Below are 26,946 nucleotides of genomic sequence, written 5' to 3'. Positions count from 1 at the left end.
CCACTGTTTTCCTTTTAACAAATGATGCTACACACATTATAACTTAAATCACAACAACAAAATAACGTATCATAACAACACAAATCACAACAACAAAACAACACAACAACAGATTACAACAACAAAACAACACAAGAAAACATCACAACACAACAAGAACAACAAAACACAATAAGAACACAATAAAACAACACAACAAAACAATACAACACAACAACAGATTACAACAACAAAACAACACAACAAGAACACAACAAAATAACACAACAACAAAACAACACAACAACAAAATAACACAATAAGAACACAACAAAACAACAAAACAACACAACAAAACATCACAACAAAACAACACAACAAGAACACAACTAAATAACACAACAACAAAACAACACAACAAAACAACACAACAACAAAATAACACAACAACAAAACAACACAACAACAAAATAACACAACAAAACAACACAACAACAAAATAACACAATAAGAACACAACAACAAAATAACACAACAAAACAACACAACAACAAAACAACATAATAAGAACAACACAACAACAAAATAACAACACAACGACAAAATAACAAAACAACACAACAAAATAACACAACAAAACAAGAGATGACAACAAAACAACACAACAAGAACACAAAAAACAACACAACAGATTACAACATCCAAACAACAAAACATCACATCAAGAACACAACAAAACAACACAACAACAAAACAACACAATAAAAACACAACAACTAAACATCACAATAAGAACACAACAAAACAACACAAGAAGAACACAACAAAACAACACAAGAAGAACACAACAAAACAACACAAGAACACAACAACAAAACAACACAAGAAGAACACAACAAAACAACACAAGAACACAACAAAACAACACAAGAACACAACAACAAAACAACACAAGAAGAACACAACAAAACAACACAAGAAGAACACAACAAAACAACACAAGAACACAACAACAAAACAACACAAGAAGAACACAACAAAACAACACAAGAAGAACACAACAAAACAACACAAGAACACAAGAAAACAACACAGGAAGAACACAACAAAACAACACAAGAAGAACACAACAAAACAACACAAGAAGAACACAACAAAACAACACAAGAACACAACAACAAAACAACACAAGAAGAACACAACAAAACAACACAAGAAGAACACAACAAAACAACACAAGAACACAAGAAAACAACACAGGAAGAACACAACAAAACAACACAAGAAGAACACAACAAAACAAGAACACAACAAAACAACACAAGAAGAACACAACAAAACAACACAAGAAGAACACAGCAACAAAACAAACAACAACACAACAGATCACATCAACAAAACAACAAAACAAACACAACAACAAAACATCACAACACCACAACACAGATCACATCAACAAAACAACAACACTCAACAACAAAACAACAACACAACAACAACACAATACATAACAAATCACAATAACAAAACAACACAACACAAATCACAGCAGCAACAAAACAACAAACCACAAAGACCTGCACTGAACAGGTCTCACAATGTGTGTGTGTGTGTGTGTTTGTGTGTGTGTTTTTGTCTGTAACCACAGGTAAAAGAAACACCTACAGTGTGCACCCACAACAGCAAACACACACACACACACAAGCACACTGGCATGCATGCGTTCACACACACTCACACACACACACACACTCACACAGAGTCATATTGTGTAGACATGATGGAAATCACATGCTGTGTATCTCACATCAGCAGATCTCAACTCAGTTCAGTATTCATGGGAGGAATGTGTAGCGTCGTGCTCGGCTGCTTTCAGCTGATGAATGTTTTGTACTTTGTGGCAGATTCACGTGTAAAGAAGTGAAGCATAACAAATAAGTTGACTATAAATAAGAGATGTGCTTTTAAAAGCTTGTTTTATATGATAAACATGTTTTATAAAACATCGTATAAGATAAATCACTCCGTATTCATCTGTTTTCATCATATATTTCATGTCTATTTCATTTCATGGACACAATCAGTCAGATGTGTGGATACACTTACTTTAAAAGGTCAACGACAAACAGCGTCATAATTTAATGACATTGAACCTTAAACTAATTAGCAAAGTGACAAGGAGGTGAATTTAAGCTGTGCATCAAGGTCCAGAGGAATCATGGTAAACAGAAATGCTTCATCTGTAGGAAAACAATGACAGTCAGTGCAAAGCAGTTTTGTCATTTATCATTTGAAGGCAGAGTCTCCACCACCATGTGTTACAGAGACTTATAGACTCCATGTCAAGGTGCAATCAAGCTGTCATGAGACAGAGCCCTATTTCGCAGGATATTTAACCTAGGTAGAACAAAACTGTGACCAAAAAGGCACAAAATAAAGGTAATAAAGTAATAAAGTAATAAAGAAACACAAGAAAACCAAACCATGAGGCCAAAGTCAAAAGAGAGAAAAATAACCAGTGACAGTTGTCACCTATGTGCCAGCTGCTTAACCCACCAATGTGAAAAAAGAATAAAAAGAGGAAACACATAAAAACTGGCAGCAGCTACAAAAGGGACAAGAAGGCAAAACAGCCAATCCACCTACTGACACTGCTTATGCTGAGCGTGTATTTCTGTGTAGGGACTGCGTATTCTGAGGCTGTTCAGGTGGCGCAGCGGTAAAAACACACTCTGGATCCAGAGCTGGGATCTCGAATACATCGTATCAAGTCTATCGAGCGGCCACATAAACAATGATTGGCCTGTTGTTCAGATATGGGTGGGATTAAGCCGGATAGGGTCTCTCTTTCATAACTAATGCAATTACGACCTGATGGCGCCTGCACAGAGATGAGAAAAGAGTGCTCTCAGGGTGTGTCTCTCCGTACGCAGTGCACAGTCAAAGTGTAGGTGATAAGATGCATACGGCTGCTGCCCACGTGTCGGAGGGGGTGTGGGTTAGCTTCATTCTCCTCAATCAGAGTGGGGATTATCATTGGTGGAGAGGAAGCATGACGCAATCGGGCAATTGGACACGATAAAAAAGGGAGAAAAAGGGAAATGCATAAACAAAAAATATTTTAAAAAAAAAGACTGCATATTCTGATGCTGTCTCGCCACCCCTGAAGGCAGCTCACATCCAGGGCAGTTTCTCCATGATGACAGAAAGAGCCAGAGGCAAAATAGTGCCACATGGAGGGTTGAGTTCCCAAAAATGCCCTACTGTCTGGTCAAGGCAACTGCACGAGTGGTGGATCAGTGTGTTTCTCCACTGTCTGGTAAAAAGAAGTGCCCAATGGCTTCACAGTGACGAACGGGACGTGATAGTCTGTGGTCAGAGATAAAAATGCAGTGGGAGGTGGAGTGGGATGGAATTAAACTTAAGAGGGAAGGACGTTACTCACCATCGGCTGTTTCCATGACCGCAAGGGAAGGTGTTTGTGTGTGTCCACGGGATAACCCTCTCACCGACGCCACCTGTGAACGCTCCGAAAGTCCCGTCACATCCGGAGGAGCAAAGTGGTTTTCTGTCACAGGTCAAACAAAGTAATTTCATTGGTTAATTTGCCTTCATTAGTACATAGTTCATCAAACTAGCTTGGATGTCGGAGGACGAACTACATAAATCCAGTTCTGTGGGGTATTCCGACTGTAGCTGGCATTTATGGTGTACCATATGAAGTTAGGCAGATTTAACCAATGTAGTAAAGTGGTGTTTATGTATTCATTTATTTTATTAAGTTTTTAACATCATGTTTTACACTTTGGTTACGTTCATGACAGAACAGGTAGTTACTGGTTACACAAGATACATGAGTTCATCTCCAGTTTACCTCACTTGCACGTCTTTGTACTGTGGAAGGAAACCGGAGCTCCCGAAGGAAACCCACAAAGACACGTGAGGCGACAGTGCTACCCACCGAGCCACTGTGCCGCTAGTACAGATTGTTTGTATGTTTATTAGGATTTTAACGTCATGTTTTACACTTTGGTTACATTCATGACAGGAACGGTAGTTACTCATTACACAAGATTCATCAGTAGAGAAGGTTATATCAAACACAGTCATGGACAATTTTGTATCTCCAATTCACCTCACTTGCATGTCTTTTGACTGTGGGAGGAAACCGGAGCATCCGGAGGAAACCCACGCAGACACGGGGAGAACATGCAAACTCCACACAGAAAGGACCCGGACCGCCCCACCTGGGGATCGAACCCAGGACATTCTTGCTGTGAGGCGACAGTGCTACCCACCTAGCCACCGTGCCGCCCCGCTAGTACAGTAGTAAACTAGGTCGTAGAAGGTAGTAGAAACTGGTACTGACCGAGGTGTGTCTGAGCCATGACGTCAGCCAGAACAGTAGCTGCGGTGCCAGAGTTGGTAGCAGAGTTGGTGCTGTGCTGGCTCCGCCCCCCGGGGAAGGAGGAAGTGGAGGAGGCGGAGGAGGAAGTGGATGAGCAGTGATGATGGATGACCCGGTTGAACCAGTGTTCAACGTTGGGGTTCGAGGCCAGGTACGGCGAGGACGACGCCAACCGTCCCTCATCTTCCGAAGCCGAGGACGTATCTGAGGGACGGAAAGGACAGTGTTACAACATCCACACCTACAGTGTGTTTACTCAAAACCACACAATTAAAGGCTTAATCAGAGGTTTTCAAGAAAGCTAACTGTTTACAGCTGAGGCCCTCATTCATTTGAACACAGTCGACAGGTCGGTGAGCCCCACTGCGCTGATTGGTTGAATTTAGCTTTTTGAGTCAAACTTATATTTATACACAAACATGTACTGTGAGCAGTTTATCAAAAAGACCTTTCTGGTACATACATTCAGTGGTTATTTTATAAGTTGCACATACCACACAGACTGACTTTGTGTGTAAACAATTACTGCCTGTAGCCCATATGTTCCTCAATGCATTTTACAACATTGGTAATAACATTGTAGTGTTTGTTTTTCTGGTATGAGTGTAGAAGGTGCAGCAGTGTAGTTGGTATTTTTAACACCATTTCTCCGGGGTATTTTTTACCAATTCAATCATGGCCTATTGGTGCTTATTTGTCTCTCGACCCTGTCGCTACTTCCGATCGAAGAGGGCCAAGGCTGTCACGCAGCCCCTCTGAGAGCTTCTGATGAGTCGATCAAATCCACCTGCTGAAAGTTGTCTGATCAACAGCTTCAACAGACACGATCAGACTGAAGCAAATCTGATCAGTACAAAGCAGCTTTGTCGCTAATCATTTGAAAACAGAGTCTCCACCACCATGTTTTACAGAGGTGTTACAGAGACTTATAGACTCCATGTCAGGGTAAAATCAAGCTGTCCTGGCTGGTTTGGGGTGGAATGAGACAGAGCCCTAGTTTACAGGACATTTAACCAAGGTAAAACAAAACTGTAACGAAAAAGACACAAAATAAAAGTAATAAATAACAACAAAATACAAAATGGCCAAAGTAATAAAGGAACACAAGAAAACCAAACCATAATCCACAGGCCAAAGTCAAAAGAGAGGAAAATATTCTGAATTTTATATACAGTATTTTTTAAATATTCAGATTGCTTTGCTGTTTATATGATTTATAATAAAAAAAAAAACATTGTATGAAAAGTGCAAACTAGCAGTCTTTAGCCCCCATTGTGTATAATTACATTATTTAAAGGGCCCGGCTGAGTGTCCGAGGCCTGTAGAAATGTTCTAATAATGTAGTTGTTTAAAAACGGTACCGGTGGTCCTGAATGGTCATGTTCTAAAACCCCAGTAATTACTTTAACTCCATGTAATTGATAATATGCCACATGCTGATTAACATGAATTAACATTAAGCTAACGTGAGTGTAAAGACGGAGCGATGAACCTCCTGATCTGCATTATTAGAGAAATCAACCATGAACATGTTGGAGATGAAGAATCCCTGTGATCTGAAGCAGACGGAGACGACTCAGAGAAACACCAGAGGTTGAACAGTCAGAATTCACAAATACTGGAACTTTTCAACAAAACTGTTACAGTCTGCTACTTGTTTTACCACTTTCATCATGTCTTCTGCTAACTGGACAGTACAGTGGGCAGTCCATAATGGTTTGGGCATCAATCGTCCAACATCAGCGCCTGAGCTCAAAAATGCTCTTTTGCCTGACTAAGCACAAATTCCCAAAGACACTTTAAAATCTTGTTAATCTTGTTGAAAGCCTTCCAAGAGGAATCTGCATGTATGTCTGTGTTGGTACTCACCAGGCGGTGTACACGCTTCTACAGAGGACTGAACCAGAACTGATCGTCTCTTCGAGGGCATCGGCATCTTCCGCTCTTTGTATTTGGCCAAGGCTGCTTGTACAGCTTCAGTGTGCAGATCTGCAGAAACAGCAAACCCACAATCATCTGTTTATGGGACTGAATGATCATGTAAGAGGCATCACACCTCACCACTGAATCAAAAGGTAAAGGCATAAAAGTTCCAACAAAAAACTGGATTACGCCAATGGTGATCATCTTCCTTCATGCAATTTTCTACAGTTTTTTTTATGCACTTGTTCTTAAAAGCCTGAAAGGGTTTTTCTTCCTCTTTCTTCAGTGTCCAGGCTTCATATCCATACGTGGCTACTGGCCAGATCAAGACTTTCATAATTTGTAGCTTGGTGATGGTGCTAGCTGACTTCATTAATTTATTTATTGATTCAAAGATTCAAAGATTCAAAGTAGCTTTATTGGCATGACTGTAGGAAACAATATTGCCAAAGCATTACAACAATAATAAAATTACAAAAGAAGCAAAAGATTACAATACAACAATAAACAATAAAAGATAACAAATAATAAATAATTATTGTCTGTTTTACCACCGCTTTATCCTACTCAGTTGTGGTGAATCCAATTAACTGGACAAAAGGTAGTAAACACCCTGAACAGGTCACCAGTCCATTATAGGGCAAACCCACACACATTCACACCTAAGGGCAGTTGTAGTAGCTCCAATTAATCTGACTGCACGTCTTTGGACTGTGGAGGGAAACCGGACCACCCGGAGGAAAACCATGCAGCCACTGGGTAAACATGCAAACCCAGGACCTTCTTGCTGTGAGGTGACTGTACCCCTTAGCTGTTCTTGTCTGTAAGACGCAATGAATGGGATTTAAATAAGAGTTGAACGTGAGCATGGTATAATGCAACAAAGTAATGCTAGTTCTACATCCTGTACCCATCAGTACTGATTAGACTGAAGTGTCAAACACAAAGTGTGTTTACCAGATCTGAATCGTTCATCCCGTGAGTTCGCCGTTCTGGGTTTGTTGTGTCTGGAGCTGAGAGGACCAGGGTGAGGTGGGGTGGGGTTTCGGTGATCCACCTGTAGAGAAGGATCCACACCTGTGGAAAGCATGAAAGAGAAAAACATGACCATCTCCAGCGTGTATTAATGAAAGTAGGAATTCATGAGACATTTCAGACTGCAGAGAAACTACACTATGTGTTTCTTTTTCTTCTTCTTTTTTTCCCCCCTAGTTTCCCCAACTTTTCCCCCCAATTTTTCTCCCCTAATCTAGTCGTGTCCAATTACCCTGACTGCGTCCTCTATACTGATTCGAGTCGAGTTCATACACTGACGGGCACTGTGTATGGAGGGTCACACCCCCATCAGAATTATTCCTCAGCCCTGTGCAGGCGCCAACAGTCAGCCAGCAGGGGCCGCAGTTGCACCAGTTATGAGGACCTATGATCTGACTTTTTTACCCTCTAATCCTGAATAACAGCCAATCGTTGTTCATGCTGCCTTCCAGCCCAGTTGGAAAGGCAGAGCTGAGATTCTATCCAATGTATTCGAAACTCTGGTGCACTAGCGTACTTTACCGCTGCGCCACCTGAGCGGCCAACTGAGGCTTTCTTGACCAACATCAGTGCCCAGCCATACAAATGCTGTTTGTACTGAATTGGCACAAATTCCCATAGTTTAAAAGTCTTTAGTTGCTATTTCTGAAAAGATCATAGAGATCACTTTTTGACAAACTGGTTATTTTAAAATCACTGGTGTAACAGACTGAATAAAGATTCTGGTTCTGTCCAAAACTAGCATTCGTAGTGACAGTGGTTGCTGAGCAGTAATAGACTTGTAATCAGAAGGTCCCTGGTTCAAGCCTCACCACTGCCAGATTGCCACTGTTGGGTCCATAAGCAAGGCCTGTAATTGTGGGTCGCTTTGGATAAAACCGTTCACTAAATGCCATAAATGTAAATGTAGCACTTTGGAAATCTCTTACTAAACTAAAAAAAACTCAAAATCTAACTATTCTGGGAAAAATCCACACATCTGAAGCTAAATATAGAACACATACACACCCGCAGTATAACAAAAGGTAAAGATAAACGCACCAAAGAAACATTACATCACTGTCTCAGGAGTAACCAGCACTGTGGTTAGCTTTGTGTCGCGATGTGATGGTAAGTGTTACAGGTCACTGATGCATCCAAACCACAAATAACAGGCCAGTCCAAGCCAACAGAATTCCTCCGACCTCTAAATTTAGAAGAGGAACTAAATCCAGTTTACTCTTTAACCAGAGGATGAAGTCTGATGAGTCACACTGTTGGACCAGTTATGTAAGTCCTTCCTGAAACTCATGAGGATGAAGAAACCACAAGCGCTAACCAGCATTCATTATCCACCTTGATTTCTAGCCAACAAACTGGGTCAGATAAGGGCCATTTGCATTTTTATAATGTAATACCACAGTAAAATATATTGCAAAAGTAAATGGCCCCTGGGTTGTGCAAAAAATATTTTCCTCTGTTGTTGCATATTTGTTACAGTGAAACATTCATTCATTCATTTATTTTCTTATCCGCTTATCCAATTAGGGTCGCTGCGGGGAGGGGGGTGCTGGAGCCAGCTTTTCCCAGCTATCCCAGCTTTTCGATGGGCGCATGGCACACAGTAACACCCTGGACGGGACGCCAGTCCATCGCAGGGCAGACACACACACACACACACACACACACACATTCACCTATAGGGCAATTCAGTGTCTTCAATTAACCTGACTGCATGTTTTTGGACTGTGGGAGGAAACCGGAGCTCATGGAGGAAACCCACGCAGACACGGGGAGAACATGCAAACTCCGCACAGAAAGGACCCGGACAGCCCCATCTGGGGATCGAACCCAGGACCTTCTTGCTGTGATGTGACAGTGCTACCCACTGAGCCACCGTGCCACCCTACAGTGAAATTTTCCAAATAATTAAACAGAGCATTAAATGACACAAGTGATAACAGCACATTTTGTACAACACTGCTTTTATTTCATTTTCATTAAACTTTTTATCCAGGGTCATCACAGGTCCGGTTCCACTGGAAAACACTGAGCACAGGGCAGAAATTCCCTGGACGGGCCACCAATTAATTGCTGGGTTTTAACCACTGCAGGGTTCGACTTCGACTAGTACTCAGTTTGTCTCTCTGAAGAATCACTACAGGACTGGAGTGTCATGTCATGTCACTATGATCTCATTGCTTTGTGATGGTTGGCTGCATAGACCAGCGTTTCCCAATCTTGCACCACGGACCGGTTTCATATAAGATATAATTTCATGGACCAGCGGGGGCAGGAGGATTTAATAATATTGCTCACAAAAAATTTAAAATGAGCTGTTTTCGCTGCAACGCTGCTCCCACCTAGGGGTGACAATAAGACAATAACACCCAAAATAGAAGCAGTGAAAACTGCTTTTCTAGTGATCTCTAATTATTTATTCTTTCTGTGCGGCCCGGTAATAAATAGCGCACGGACCGGTACTGGTCCGCTGCCCGGTGGTTGGGGACCACTGGCATAGTTGAATCAACTTTTTCCAATGCCCTCTGTCTCATGTCACATGTAGCAAACATGCTCCTAATAATGAGATGCATGTCATGACGTTATCCATCCAGTTTATTCTTGACCCTCCTCGTCTTCTAAATGTTGTCATGTGGGTGAATCATCACAAGCCCAAAGTAATGTAACTAGTAGGACCTAATGTGGCTCAGTAGCTCCTTCTGTTCTGGCCCTCTTGTGCACTTGCTCAGTGGTGATCATCTTCCTGCATGAGATTTTCAGCAGTTTTCGGATGCACTTGTTCTCAAAAGCTTGAATTTGTCTTTCTTCTTCTTTCGTCCAGGCTTCACATCCTTATGTGGCTACTGGCCAGACTGAGGCTTTCATCAATTAAGAATGAAGACATACAAGCTAAACAGGATTGTAATGGTGGATAGAAATGGCTAACAACTTTGATTTGTTGAAAGGAAAAGCTGCTAGTCTGTGGCCATCCTTGCTACTGAGTAATTGTAAACTGAAACTGGAATTTGCTACAATATATTGTGAGAAGGGGGGGGGGGGGGTGGATACAATTGAAACATGGACTACCTAGGAACTGAGGGTAATATACAGTGTATCACAAAAGTGAGTACACCCCTCACATTTCTGCAGATATTTAAGTATATCTTTTCATGGGACAACACTGACAAAATGACACTTTGACACAATGAAAAGTAGTCTGTGTGCAGCTTATATAACAGTGTACATTTATTCTTCCCTCAAAATAACTCAATATACAGCCATTAATGTCTAAACCACCGGCAACAAAAGTGAGTACACCCCTAAGAGACTACACCCCTAAATGTCCAAATTGAGCACTGCTTGTCATTTTCCCTACAAAATGTCATGTGACCTAGTGTTACTAGGTCTCAGGTGTGCATAGGGAGCAGGTGTGTTCAATTTAGTAGTACAGCTCTCACACTCTCTCATACTGGTCACTGAAAGTTCCAACATGGCACCTCATGGCAAAGAACTCTCTGAGGATCTTAAAAGACGAATTGTTGCGCTACATGAAGATGGCCAAGGCTACAAGAAGATTGCCAACACCCTGAAACTGAGCTGCAGCACAGTGGCCAAGATCATCCAGCGTTTTAAAAGAGCAGGGTCCACTCAGAACAGACCTCGCGTTGGTCGTCCAAAGAAGCTGAGTGCACGTGCTCAGCGTCACATCCAACTGCTGTCTTTGAAAGATAGGCGCAGGAGTGCTGTCAGCATTGCTGCAGAGATTGAAAAGGTGGGGGGTCAGCCTGTCAGTGCTCAGACCATACGCCGCACACTACATCAAATTGGTCTGCATGGCTGTCACCCCAGAAGGAAGACTCTTCTGAAGTCTCTACACAAGAAAGCCCGCAAACAGTTTGCTGAAGACATGTCAACAAAGGACATGGATTACTGGAACCATGTCCTATGGTCTGATGAGACCAAGATTAATTTGTTTGGTTCAGATGGTCTCAAGCATGTGTGGCAGCAATCAGGTGAGGAGTACAAAGATAAGTGTGTCATGCCTACAGTCAAGCATGGTGGTGGGAATGCTATGGTCTGGGGCTGCATGAGTGCAGCAGGTGTTGGGGAGTTACATTTCATTGAGGGACGCATGAACTCCAATATGTACTGTGAAATACTGAAGCAGAGCATGATCCCCTCCCTCCGGAAACTGGGTCGCAGGGCAGTGTTCCAGCATGATAATGACCCCAAACACACCTCTAAGACGACCACTGCTTTATTGAAGAGGCTGAGGGTAAAGGTGATGGACTGGCCAAGCATGTCTCCAGACCTAAACCCAATAGAACATCTTTGGGGCATCCTCAAGTGGAAGGTGGAAGAGCGCAAAGTCTCGAATATCTGCCAGCTCCGTGATGTCGTCATGGAGGAGTGGAAAAGCATTCCAGTGGCAACCTGTGAAGCTCTGGTAAACTCCATGCCCAGGAGAGTTAAGGCAGTTCTGGGAAATAATGGTGGCCACACAAAATATTGACACTTCAGGAACTTTCACTAAGGGGTGTACTCACTTTTGTTGCCAGTGGTTTAGACATTAATGGCTGTATATTGAGTTATTTTTAGGGAAGAATAAATTTACACTGTTATATAAGCTGCACACAGACTACTTTTCATTGTGTCAAAGTGTCATTTTGTCAGTGTTGTCCCATGAAAAGATATACTTAAATATCTGCAGAAATGTGAGGGGTGTACTCACTTTTGTGATACACTGTATGTGTTGGATAATTCTGTCCGTGACATTAATACAATTATGTTTTACTCCAGTTTCCTTTGTGTAATTTCATACCTCCTCTAACCTTCTCACCACAGAAAGCTAAACATAATTCACACAGGACCATATAAACCTTTTCCTGACCTGCTTTCTGGAAACAAGCCCTAGCTGACCTTTGAGACCTTTGACCCAGAGTGCAAAGGCAAGGGACATCCATCTAACCGAGTTTCTTCATGGCAGATACGGACTTACTGACAGAGCTAATCACTTTGTGTTGTATTATCTACCAGGCTTTACAAATATCATACAAATTGCGAATTGCAATACAAATTATGAATATCACTCAATCTGACAGAGAAAAGAGAAAATATGAAGACAGTATAAGACAAGGAAACCCTCTTTCACCAGACTGACAAACAGGCCTGGCAACCACCACTTTCTGATTAACCCCAGATGTAGTGACAAATAAGGCTCTTTAGTGAAGACAAGGGGGTGTAATCGGAAGTGAAAGCAGGGTTAGGGTTATACTCACCCTCTAGTAAAACTGTAAAGAACTACAACAAGAAATGTCAAAGGAAAGCATCTACATCTACACTGTTCCAACCTCTGCAGTCTAGAAAGAGGCTCTAGAACAACAACCAGAACCACCAGATTCAAGAACAGTTTTTACCCACAAGGTGTTAACAAGGTCACACCATATAAACAACATCATTCCTGGGAATACAGACTGACCAGAACCCATGACACATGAAGGTGTGAGTCTCAACAATCCTGTGACCGCTGATGAAGGTCTAGAAGATGACCAACTCAAACAGCAGCAATAGACGAGCGATCGTCTCTGACTTTACATCTACAAGGTGGACCAACTAGGTAGGAGTGTCTAATAGAGTGGACAGTGAGTGGACATGGTATTTAAAAACTCCAGCAGCGCTGCTGTGTCTGATCCACTCATACCAGCACAACACACACTAACACACCACCACCATGTCAGTGTCACTGCAGTGCTGAGAATCATCCACCACCTAAATAATACCTGCTCTGTGGTGGTCCTGTGGGGGTCCTGACCATTGAAGAACAGGGTGAAAGCAGGTTAAAAAGGTATGTAGAGAGCTGATAAAAGAGCTAATAAAATGGACAGTGAATGCACAAACAAGGAGGTGGTTTTAATGTTATGGTTGATCGGTGTATACTTTCTATGAATCATCAAGACCCATGAGGACTGTAATCACTGCTGTGGCCTGTTGTCTCCCAGCTGAGCAAATTTAAGAACTACTTCCACAGGAGTCAGCAGTCAAGCCCTGTTCCATAGGAGCACTTATGAAGAAAAGCCTAGAGTGTTTAGGTGGTTGATGCTGGGGTGTTTGGTTATGGAGCAGTCAGTGAGTCTTGGCCGCCCATGACCCTGTCACCGGTTTACCACTGTTCCTTCCTTGGACCACTTTTGATAGATACTGAGCACTGTAGACCGGGAACACCCCACAAGAGCTGCAGTTTTGGAAATGCTCTGACCCGTCTAGCCATCACAATTTAGCCTCTTTGAGGATAAAATTTTCACTTGCCGCCTAATATATCCCACCCACTAACAGGTGCCGTGATGAAGAGATAATCAGTGTTATTCACTTCACCTGTCAGTGGTCATAATGTTATGCCTAGTCGGTGTACGTCGTACAGACTTGTATTCTGGCAGCTACCTTTGTTTGTGCTCTGACTCAAGAACCTTAGCAGGGAACACCCTCCAAACAAGGTTCGAAGTATCAATAATGTGAGATTCTTTAGCTCACAGGTACCTTATTTTTAAAAAATCACTTCAAATTCCAGTGATGTATCCTACAGAAAAACAGTGTGAAAGCGTCCCGCAAAAAGTTCAGCTGAGAAGTTACGTGTCCCAACAGTTTAAAACCACATGGTTCAATTCCAGCAGTCACAAGGCAAAGATTTGGAGAGCTCCTAATTCACATCTGACATTATACAGACAGGAAAAGGAGTGTATGGAAGGAGGGACAGAATGTAAACATAAAATGAAATCCTTGTTTTATTTTGGAGGAGGTTCCACTCAAGTCTCACTGGTCCTGTGTCAGTGGAAAGCATTTTAAGTAAAAACGTTGCAGATTGGAATGCGCCAATCCCATTTTTCTATTTTTTATACAACAGCAGCAGCAGAGCCCAGAGTATTCTTAGGGTTTAGAGTATCTTCAAATAAAGCTGAAGTTCAGCAAGTTCAGCAAGCTTCTGCCACCAAGTTACAGAAAACATCACTGCCAGTGCCAGTGAATGACACGTTTTAGAGATACTCGTACTTTACTCGGAATGTCACTTTTCACACTTTTGGATAGAGAACCGTCCATAAGTACAAAGGACATTAAACAGTGGTCTCCCTGCCAAGGTTGGAAAAATCTAAAATGTCTTTATATACTTAAATAGATTTGTACAGATGTCAAATGTAATTAAAAACAACTTGCATCTCTAGTGAATTTATTGCTATATTGTTGAAGCAGCAGTTCAGTCCACTATTTATGCAGGTCAGGTCCAGTGTATAGAAATTTGGGTTTGCATGAACTAAGAATTTGACTAAAATAAGAAACCTGAAGAGATTAGCTGCCTTCCACAAGGGACAACATTTATCTCAGAAGAACGGCCTTACTTATATTGTGATCTTCCCAGTTGGCTTGTTTTCTGAACTCACACACTCAGAGAAGTTGAGACTAGGGCTGGGTATCGCCACCAATTTCCTGGATCGATTCGATTCCGATTCACCAGGTCCCGATTCGATTCGATCTTCGATTTTCGATTTTCGATTCGATTTTCGATCCAATTTCGATTCAACACATTTAGGCATATTTGAGTTACATTAACAGGTTTTGTTTACATATGTACAGATGTTCAGAGAACGAATGTGATAATTGTACAAAGAACACTCATTATTAAAAATATTTGTGTATTTTGTTTACATAAATAATTAATCCAAAACAGAAAACAGTAACATTCAACAGCCAGGTGTATGTTTACATTACATTTACAATGTTGTAGCATGTCAGACAAATGAAATAATAATAAAAAATGAATGTTACTGTTTTCTTCCATTTGTCTGACATGCTACAACATTGTAAATGTAATGTAAACATACACCTGGCTGTTGTACAGCTTATGCCAAGTTTACACTACACGACACTCTGATTAACACGTGGTCGCTGTAATGTTCACACTACACGACTGATCGGCGATGGGGAGTTTTACACTACACCATCCATCACCAGGGGGAATCACAGGCGAGCTTCTCTGGTTTCCAAAACTACGTTTTGTCACGAAAACACACGTGAGAAGTGATGAAAGGTTTAATGATACCACGTCCAAACATGCACATCAACAAGTAGCGAGCAATCAAAGTTTGTGCGCTGATGAAATAAATGAATCTGAGTGGATTTGGCAACACGAGCAGCATGGATCGTTCTGTAGTGAGTTGGAGGTTAATAAATATTTTGTTTTGTAGAGAACGATCTCGCGTGTGCTGATGTATTCTGATAGAAACTATATTGCGCTCCACCACCTGTTTCCAACCTCTCCCCTGTGTTTCCCCTCGCTGTTTCTCACATTGATTGAGAGCCGAGTTTTGATCGCAGAGCGAACACCGAGTTCCTCCCGAATCCAGAGCCGAGCGAAAATCAGTGCAGAAAGTTGTGTAGTGGTCATAACTTGAGCTTCTGCCATGCTAAACTGATGTGCAGGTCAGATCTCGTTGCATGAAAAAACAGTGGCTGGTCACGCGAAATTAAAGGGGGTAACAATAGTAATAGATTTCCGTGTGCACCGTAAAAAGGGGCGTATTTAAAAAATCGATCTCGCATTTATATGAATCGATATCGGATCGTTCAAATAAAGATCGATTAAAATTTTATAAATTTTATAAACCCACCCCTAGTTGAGACTCTGAAGGAAAAGCAAAGATAACAAGAACTTTCTGCTCGCTGCAGTCAGAAACCTTATTTTAGTCAGGTTAGGGGAAAACTGTCATCATTTCTATACCAACCAAAGCTGTACTGGAGTAAAGACTGTAATTAGCACTCAGTGTGCTGGAGTCTTCACCTTAAATCAACTCTGCTTCTCTCACAAACTTCCTCTCTCACACTAACAAGAGAGAAAATAAAAGCTGTTATAGTTCTGCTAAATGTGAGTCTATATTCTTAATCAAACACCCACCAGTCACAATCAGTCACCTTTATTCTTAATCAAAACAACAGTAATGCCAGTTAAACATTCACATTCTCTACCAACTACTAATTCACACTAAAATTCTCCAATGAACACCCATCAGTCTTAATCAATCAGCTGTAAGCTTCATCAAAACACCAGCAATTCCCAAGAAACACACACATTCTCTATCAACCACTAATACACACCAATATTATCCATCAAACACCCATAAATCACAGTCACCAATATTCCTCATCAAAACACCAGCAATTCCCAATATCCACACACATTCTCTATCAGCTACCAATAAACAGCAATTTTATTCATAAAACACCCATCAATCTTAATCAATCTGCAGTATTCCTCTTCAAAACACTAGCAGTATTAACACCCACATTCTCTTTCAACTACCAATAAGCAGCAATTTTGTCCATCAAACAATCTTAATGAATCAGCAGTAATCTTCATCACAACACCAGCAATCCCCAACAAACACACACATTCTCTATCAACTACTAATACACACCAATATTATCCATCAAACACCCCTTAATCTCAATCACCAATATTCCTCATCAAAACACCAGCAATTTCCAATATCCACACATATTCTCTATCAACTACCAATAAGCACCAATATTGTCCATCAAACAATCTTAATCAATCAGCAGTATTCTTCATCACAACATTAGCTATTCCTAACAAACACACTGACCCATGGTGTCAGTAGCTTGCAGTTGTACAGAAAAACATCAGTCATCTTTTCCTCTGTCAATCATCCATTCCACTGCCATCAAATCTTGTGTACAGACATTAAGTAAGACACAGCATGCTGACACTGGGGTCCTAACACAAATTCGCTCTACCTTCACCAAATCTGTGTTCTGATATGAGTATAGTAAGAATGTAAATGTATAAACTTTCAATTTCAGTTTTAATGTTGCCATTCCTATATACCTATATATATCACTTTACCATTCTAAAGGAATTAAATTGTCTTATAAGCATCCCCAATATACCAAAATACAACAACAAAATAAAACAAAAAAAACACACCAGTACTCGTTATCTTCCACACCGTCTCTGTGAATGTGATGAAATGGTGTTTACGGATTCCATAGTGGAAAAACTAGTCTCCAGCGCAGAGTTAAGTTGAAAACAGTGGCCTTACTTCCTGTCTGATGACCAAACCAGAAGTCCAGGACTCTCATAAAGAATTCATAGCAATTCATTCAGAACTGAACTAAATATAAACACACACACACACACACACACACACACACACTGTAGCAGCTCCTGTACTTACGTCCCTGAGGAAAGGTTAAATCAGACAGTATAGATTGATGTGGGAGAAGAGATTCCCAAAAAATGCTATTGATCTCGTTCTGTGGTTCAGAGTAAGAAGAACCTGTACTCACTGGCCTGGACTAATTACTGCAATGACGAATACAAGTTCCTTCATAAGTTTAACTGCTGAGTCACTTTTAAAAACCATCAGCAAACTTCTAGCACAACACTGGTCGAATCAAATTAAATTTTTTACTTTAACTTGTTAAATTGTGGCTAGAGATGTAATAGGTCCACCTACTGTGGAGACATGGTTACAGAATAATGCCCATCTGCCTTGCCATTTATGGATGGCTGAGAAGGCTCAGAGCCGCAAGTGATTGACATGTTGGTTCCTCTTAAGTGACGGTCACCAATGTCTACCTGAGTGTAAATTCACTCCAGGTGGAAGTGTTTCTATTCATCATGGTTTCTTTCTCACAGAGTTGTTAACTCCTCTGTTAGCAATCAGCTTTCTCTCAGAACCATAATGCCAGACTCGATCCGCTCTAGTTTTCCACCCGTGCAGAACTCTCAAAGTCTGAATCTACACGGAGTTCGAGCAGCGCCAGCTGGTGGGGTGGGGTGGCGCTCTTTATTATGTAAAACTGCAAAATTGAGCATTCACTGCTCTCACCCACTTCATCTGTCTCATTAGGGGCTGATTAATCATCTGATGAACAGAATTAGCATGCTAGAGAAAAGATGCAAAGTAAGCTCAACTAAAGTGCATAACCTCCGTCCGCACATCATTTACAATCTGCAGCATCATTCAGATCTGCTCTGCCATGCAGATAATGTCTGTTCCCAGGACGAGAGAGAGAGAGAATGTGAATGTGTGTGTGTGTGAGAGAGAGAGAGAGAGAGAGAGAGAGAGAGAGAGAGAGTAGATGGAGAGTAGAGAATAGTGAGGAAAGCCAGACTGTATCAAGGTGAAGTAAAAGTGACAGGGTTGAGTGCTGTAACATAATGAAATTAAAGTCAGGACACGTCACTGCAGTTCACTCGTCCTCTCACTCGTCCTCAGCTCCAGGTCACAGATGATGATGGCGATTATGCTGATGTGTACAGAATAAGAGATACACGGCATATTTACCCTGAATGTGGGGTATGTAGGGCGCCAACAGCTTCCCTCGTTTCTTCTCATATCCCTTCTGGGTGATATCTCCTGTACAGACAGAGAGAATGTAATGAGTCAGTGTGTCAGGTCTGTTTACTGCTAGGGATGCAGTATTTTAACCTAGTGTGAAAACAACTTCAACCCCATGCCATTTTGAAGCAACACATGATGCCATCTAGACCAGGGTTTTTCAAAGCCAAGCTATACACCGATCAGCCATAACATTAAAACCACCTCCTTGTTTCTACACTCACTGTCCATTTTATCAGCTCCACTTACCATATAGAAGCACTTTGTAGTTCTACAATTACTGACTGTAGTCCATCTGTTTCTCTGCATGCTTTGTTAGCCCCCTTTCATGCTGTTCTTCAATGGTCAGGACTCTCCCAGGACCACCACAGAGCAGGTATTATTAAGGTGGTGGATCATTCCCAGCACTGCAGTGACACTGACATGGTGGTGGTGTGTTAGTGTGTGTTGTGCTGGTATGAGTGGATCAGACACAGCAGCGCATGTCAGTGTCACTGCAGTGCTGAGAATGATCCTCCACCCAAATAATACCTACTCTGTGGTGGTCCTGTGGGGATCCTGACCATTGAAGAACAGGGTAAAAGCAGGCTAAAACAGTATGTAGAGAAACAGATGGACTACAGTCAGTTATTGTAGAAGTGCTTCTATATGGTAAGTGGAGCTGATAAAATGGACAGTGAGTGTAGAAACAAGGAGGTGGTTTTAATGTTATGGCTGATCAGTGTATTTTGCATGTGTTATAATAGTGTGGCTTTGCAGGTGCTAGACTGACCTGCCTGCAGTCATAAACATGTAAAGTATTATGAAATGCCATAAACAACAACATAGACCCCAGACTGTTGAGCAGCCAAAGTGTTATATCAAACAAGAATGGGAAGAAAATCCACTTTCACAGTGACACTTGGTGTCCTAACCCTAGTGCCCAACCGATTACAGAACACTGTTAAAAAGAAATGTGATATAACTTGGTGGAAATAATACAGCTGTCCCAACTTTTTAGGACAATCCTATATTCATAAAAGCATCTTCTAAAGAAGTCCAGAACTGGTCCTGGGTATCAGGTACTCAAGTATTTAAACCAAGTGTAAAAATACCCTATACCTATAGTATATTTGTATGATGTGCCCGCAAAACTCTCCTTCAGAAAGGTTTTCCTTGACCATGTGATCTAAGCAAACTTCACTGGAGGTTTAAGGTGCAGATTTTGGAGCAGAAAACCAGACTGTAGCTGAATCAGTTGGTTTATCCCAAAACACACTGCCAGAGCAACACTGAAGACCATAATCCCCTTCTCCTACTAACAAAAGCAACATACTGCATTCCTCACATTCTGAATATGTAAGCCATTACTCTGTGTGATAACACTGCAAACAATTCCACCCTCCCTAACTATGTCTGCCCTGTACAGAGCCTTTAAAAAGTATTCATCCCCTGAACTACAAATTGCACATGGATACATGGGTGGGTGGATGGATTTTTGGATGGACGGTTGGATGGTATGAATACATGAATGCAGTGGAGAGACTGTAAAGTTTATAATTACACGGTAAAGTATTTTGTTGTCAAACATCATGGCCCAGAGATTCGGTTTATCACGATAACATACGGACACACAATTAGAACATAAACCTCAGTCATTTAGGCAGAAAATGAGAAAACGGAAAATTAAAGAGTTTAATTATAGTTTGTCACTTATTTCCAACTACAGGTCTTATCTAATCACATGCCATGAAAGTAAATCCCAGCTCAGTTTTTTTCTCTCTTTCTCTTCCTTGTCTATTCCACTGTTCCATTTGTTCTTGACCAAGGTAGGCCAGGTAGAGGATACTGTGCATGAGCCAAGTTACCACAGCATTGTTACCCACAACACTGGTGCTATAGCAAATTCTGGAGTTGTGGCTAAAGCAACCTCCACTCTCCTGTAAAAGCTTTCCACAATATTTAATAAAACGTCTGTAGGAATCCATGACCATTCAGACCATTTAGGAGTTCCTCCACACCAAGTTCATAAAACCGTGTCTTTATGGACCTCATTCATGCTGGAACTATAAGGGACCCTCCCTTAGGTATTGTGGTAAGATGTTTATTTCCTCTGTTCTCTCCTGACCACTAAAGACTCTGGTAGATCTTTATTGTCTTATTCTTTGAATCAATACAGCTTTTGTTTTAAAACATTGATGCAAATGCATCACTTTGGGTTACAGTGAAACATCGTCAGGTGCCTCAGACACACCCCAGTAACTTCAGTGGGCTGCACAGAAACCTTCAGACGAAAGTTCTTTATGAAAAGGACAATCAGAGACCGAAAATCTCCAGAGACTTTATTACAGGAGCACAAAGCAAGCAAAAATGCTGTTTACTGAAGTACCTGTTGCCTACTTGAACACAAAAACAGCATCCATCAGTATGTTAGTATTTACTAGGGTGATTATACATCCTCTTCTTCCCATTTTTTGGAGGGCGTGAGACTTAGTAAGCCTGCAAAACCAGAACAGATTTTCTGTTGGCTAATGCTAATATGCTAAGCTACAGCTATTTTGCTAACTGAAGCACAATGGTGGACTGTTTCTGACCACGCCCACTTTAAATTCCATCAACAGCACATTTTAATAGAATCTGAACCCTGTTTAACCTTCACATTCAGCACTCTTCATTCTACAATCACACGATATTCATTACACACACACACCACTGTACACACTCTTTGTCTCACACATGCACACCTACACATTCTCTCTTTCTCTCCTATACACACACTTTCATATACACTTCTACACACCATCTCACACACACCACTATACACACTGTCACACACACACCCAAACCTACACATATACACTCTCTCTTTCTCTCTTATACACACACACTATCATCCACACCCCTACACTCTATCTATTTTTCTCAAACACACACACACACAGTATCATAGACACACCCCTACACACTCACTCTCATACACAACCCTACACACAATCTCTTTTTTTCTCTCTTATACACACACATATCACACACACCGCAACACACTATCTATCTCTCACACACACTATCAGAATTACACCCCTACACAAACACACACTTCCTCTCAAACACAATCACACACACACCTACACAAGTTTTATCTCTCTCACATACACACTATCACAAACACACACCTACACTCATACAAATACTCTCTCATACACAACCATACACACACCCTTACACACACACAAACACACACTATCATACACACACCCTTACACACACACAAACACACACTATCATACACACACAAACACACACTTTCATACACACATCCCTACACTCATACAAATACTTTCTCTCATACACATTCAAGTCAAGGCAAATTTATTTATAAAGTGCTTTTTACAATAAAGCAACTTTACAGAATTCAGGACCAACAGACCAAAACCCCTGTTGAGCAGGCCGAGGGCGACAGTGGCAAGGAAAAACTCCCCTAAAATTACAGGAAGAAACCTTGAGAGGAACCAGACTCAGCAGGGACCTATCCTTCTTGGGTGGCCTGAAGAATACCCTTACACACACACACAAACACACACAAATTTTTACTAACACACAGACTAACTGACACACAGACATGAACAAACTTGCACACACACACACACACACACACACTGACACAAACTCTTTTGCACACATCTGTTGATGCATGCTCAATAATCCAGGTACACAAATCCACAAAGTTGAATCAGTTCATCTGGACACAAGTTTGTTGTAGAGATATTGAACTGAGATGTTGTAGAGATATTGAACAAAGTTGAACTGATTCAACTTTGTGGATCTTTTGCACACACAAAACACTGTTACAGTGGACTTTCAGCAGGACTGTGCCATGACTGAGCCAGCTATACCAACATGGTTTCACCAGTCTGAAGTGGAGGAATTCCAATGACCTACACAAAGCCCTCAGCTCAACCCCACTGAAAACTTCTCAGAGATAAATTGGAACATCCATCTGCGAGACACGCCATAACGTCCAACAGACATGCTTTAACAGACATATTTTCAAATCTTATGGAAAGTCTTCCCAGAATAGCTGTTATAGCAGGAAGAAGTGTGAAAGCCTCTGTGTCCTTTATGAGATACAGCTGGTGCAGTGGGTGTTGGTGCACTTGAGAACATGGGTTCGATCCTTGTCAATCCTTTTTGGTAGGTTTAGCATGATCTCGTTCTATTTCCTCTGGGTTTGTGACTTCACATTTGACTTTAAGAGGTTATTAAAATGAGTGAAAAGATAAATTAGGACTAATTCGTTGATGTTAGGACTGATTCGTTGAGTGTTTATGGGGGGTTTGGGGGCAGGATTTGGGGGGGGGGGGGTAGGGCTGCAGGGTTTGTCAGATTTATTTACAGACACCGCTGGAGTAAATTCTTTCCTAATTTGGAGCACAAAGTATTTCAGAGAGGAACGGGAGTCTGTTTATACACACACGGCACCCCCCTTACACACACACACACACACACACACACACACACACACACACACTTGAACATACACAGTCATAGACACACACAGTAATTTAATTATTTAAATATTATTAAATAATTTATTTTATAATTTTATAATAATTTTTAATTAATGTGTTCCAGCTACAACAACTGTAAACAGGTGTAATAAATCAATTATATAAAGGCAGCTGTAGCTAAGTGGTTAAGGTACTGGACTAGTAAGCAGGATTGCTGGTTCAAACCCCACCACTGCCAAGTTGCCACTGTTGGGCCCTTGAGCAAGGCCCTTGACCCTCAATTGCCTGGACTGTATAATGTACGTCGCTTTGGATAAAAGTGTCTGCTAAATGCCAAAAATGTTAAATGGAAATGATATGCTTTTTACTTTGCAGCAACAGTTTAGGGAAGGCTGCAGAGTGTCAGAAATACACTCACATATGGAAGGTCTGCTACAAAAACTCGGAAACTTCATCCTGAATTCTACACTCTCACCAACACCCAGAAACTGAGTATCATGTTGGCAGACTGAGTTCGATACGTGCATGTATTTTCTGATCTTTTATACCATGTTTTGCTGATGGCATTAAAAAGTTGGTACGAGGCCGGAAAAATGCATCGGAAGGTGACGATGTAGAAAAGTGATGTGATTTGTTTTTGAAATTCTTAACAAACAGAGTTTAAAAAAGTGTGGAAACCTTTTGAAGAACCTTCGTATATAATTGTCTTTTTAATGCTTTGACAATACTGGAACTACTTCAACAGTAAGGCTAATAAAGCTCTGAGAGTGAGATATACAGGGAGTGAGAGTGAACTGGTGAGAGAGAGTGAGAGTGAGAGATAGAGTGAGTTAATGGAGAGTGTGTGTGTGTGTGTGTGTGTGTATATATATAAAGTGAGTGTCTATGTGAGGAAGATGAGTGATTTAAACACACACTTCCACCATCTGCACTTCTCTTCTTCCAGAGGAAGCGGCAGCAGGGGAGAATCGTCTGGGCCGGCCTCGCCTAGTCTCTCACCCTCAATCACACACACACACACACACACACACGCACACACACTCACACACACTGACACACAAACGCAGTGACAAAGACGATTAATTCAGACTCAGATCAATCAAAACAGAAACCGCAACCTCAGCCAAAATCACGGCCCAATTCCTCACAGCACTGAAGGTGTTTTTATTTCATGGTACATGAAGCCCCGCCTCCAAAATCTGGTACTGGTGTATCTGATCCACGTCCAGGTAACACTGTATTTGCGCTATATGGTCAAAAGTATGTGGACACCCCTCCCTATTAATGAGTGTTTTAGTCGTACCCATTCCTAGGTGTAAAACAATCACTTTATGGAAAAAAAACTTTATGCCTTTGACTCTATGGCATCAGTTTAGGGAAGGTCTTTTCCTGTTCCAGCACAACTGTGCATTAGTGCTCAAAGCCTGATTCATTATGACAGATCTCCACAGAGCCCTAAACCTGACCTCACAAATACTGATTTGAATGTATCATGTGTGGAAAGCATTTCCACAAGAGTGGAGACTGTTATAGCTGCAAAAGGGGGGCAGGATAGGAATTGGCAGCCACGTTTGTCCATACAGAGTATAAAAAACACAAGCACAATGTGAGAGCCTGAGTAACTATTCTTTTGTGAGGCACAGCTGGTGCAGTAAATGCCATGTACTGCCCGAAACTGGATTTGATCCTTATCTCAGTGTAATGTCGGTTATAAATTTGGTATGTTCTCTTTCCATTTGGTAATCTGGAATTGTCATTATCCTCCATAAGAACACTATATGGACAAAAGTATTGGGACACCCCTTCTAATTTTTGAAATCATGTGTTTCAGCTACAACAATCGCTAGAGGTGTAACAAATCAATTATATAAAAGAAAATGATATGCATGCAACTGTGCAGCAACAGTTTAGGGAAGGCCCTTTCCTTTCCCAGCATGACTGTGCCTCTGTAACCAAAGTGAGCTCTATAAAGACATGAAGGAAAGTTTGGTTTAAAGAAACTCCAGTGTCCTGCACAGAGCCCTGACCAGAAGAGCTTTAAAATGAACTAGAACATCAACTGATCTTCTTGACCAGCATCAGTGCCCAGCCATACAAATTCTCTTTTGACCCTCTCTCTCTATTTCCTCGGCTTCTCCCGTTAGGGGTCGCCGGCGGATCGTGATCCGCGTTATTGACTTGGCACACTTTTTACGCCGGATGCCCTTCCTGACACGACCCTCCCTATTTATCCGGGCTTGGGACCGGCACTACAATGCACTGGTTTATGCATCCTAGCGCCTAGGTACCTATAGGACAATTCAGTGTCTCAGTTAGCCTGGCTGCATGTTTTTGGACTGTAGGAGGAAACCGGAGCATCTGGAGGAAACCCACGCAGACATGGGGAGAACATGCAAACTTCACACAGAAAGCACCCGGACCACCCCACCTGGGGATCGAACCCTGACCTTCTTGCTGTGAGACGACAGTGCCACTGTGCCGACAAATTCTCTTTTGACTGAATGGCACAGATTCCCACAGACGTATTTCAAAGTCTTGTGAGAAGCCTTCTCAGATGAGTGGCTGTTATTTTATCTGAAAGGTTCACACAGAGGTCACTCTATTTTAATATTGTTTGTTTTTTAAATGAGATGTCCAACAAGCTCACGGTCAGGTGTCCAAATACGTTTGGCCAGACAGAGTATCTGATAGGATGTAAAACAGGGATTGTGTTTCACATTTTCCTCAGCTGTGCTGAAATCCAGTTGGTTATTGACAGGTCGCTTCAGTCATCGTTTGCTTAAAATACAAATAAAAGCAGAAGCCAGTGGTTTGTGACTGCCTTTTACACATATCTAAAAAAAAAACTGAGCTGATGCTGGACTGACTGGAAAGAGTTTTGAGATATTTGGACAGTTTGGAGCAGTATGGTAAAGTTTGGGACCTTTTTTCTGGGGAAATGCCTATTATGTCATAATGTAATTTGGGGAGTGGGTGGTTTTTTCGTTGGGTCCAACATTAGGAATGTTTGGAACCTTTTAAATGGTTTGGAACAGTATTAGGCAGCTTTTCTGGGGGGTCTGGAGGCTTGATTTATTTATTTCCTCTTTTGTGTAGAATGTTGGGCAGCAGGGCAGGAAGTGTTTCTGTTGTTTTACCTCCTTCCTGTTGGCTGGACACTGCATTGTGCTGTACTCTGTTGTGGTGTGTGTGTCTACAGTGATGGTGTGTGCACTATTGTGTGTGTATGGTGTGCACATGAAGGAAGAATTTGTACTGTGTGTGTGTGTGTGTGTGTTGTGTGTCTGTTTGCCGTTTGTTTATTGTGGTGTGTGTGTAAGAGAGAGAAAGAGAGAGAGAGAGCAAATTGGTCTGTCCATAGTGTATTGATGTGTGTGTGTGTGTGTGTGTGTATTGCGCACATGGAGAAAAAGAAAGATTTATAGTTTGTGTATATGTGTGTGTGTGTGTATGTATGTGTGTGTGTGTGTGTGTGTGTGTGTGTGTTGTGCATTGTGATGTGTATGTAGTGTGGGTGCAAGCCTGTATTGTGGTGAGTGTGTTTGTGTGCGTTTCAGTGTGTGTGAGCGTGAATGAGAGCTGTGGTGTGTGTGTGTGTGTGTGTGTGTGTGTTGCAATTTGTGTGCCTGTGAGTGTGCTGAGCACATGGAGGAAGAAGAAAAGCCTGTGTTGTGTGTGTGTGTGTGTGTGTGTGTGTGTGTGTGAGCATGTAGAAGAGCTGTGG

General features: G+C 41.6%; 1 protein-coding gene across 1 annotated transcript in view; it reads right to left on the bottom strand.

Annotated features, from left to right (window-relative positions):
- The window catches only part of dip2a (disco-interacting protein 2 homolog A), a 95,555-nt gene that overhangs the window by 28,558 nt on the left and 40,051 nt on the right, over window positions 1–26,946 (bottom strand). Inside the window, exons 2-6 of the mRNA XM_063006183.1 lie at window positions 18,682–18,753; window positions 7,268–7,387; window positions 6,257–6,376; window positions 4,349–4,591; window positions 3,425–3,547 (exon numbers count right to left, since the gene is read on the bottom strand). Of these exons, the coding sequence (XP_062862253.1) occupies window positions 3,425–3,547; window positions 4,349–4,591; window positions 6,257–6,376; window positions 7,268–7,387; window positions 18,682–18,753 (678 nt within the window). The remainder of the gene's footprint in view (window positions 1–3,424; window positions 3,548–4,348; window positions 4,592–6,256; window positions 6,377–7,267; window positions 7,388–18,681; window positions 18,754–26,946) is intronic.

Source organism: Trichomycterus rosablanca, chromosome 12, assembly GCF_030014385.1.
Source record: "Trichomycterus rosablanca isolate fTriRos1 chromosome 12, fTriRos1.hap1, whole genome shotgun sequence".
Classification (NCBI taxonomy): domain Eukaryota; kingdom Metazoa; phylum Chordata; class Actinopteri; order Siluriformes; family Trichomycteridae; genus Trichomycterus; species Trichomycterus rosablanca.
The sequence above is the reverse complement of the archived record's forward strand: the minus strand, read 5'-3'. Positions and strand labels throughout refer to the sequence as shown.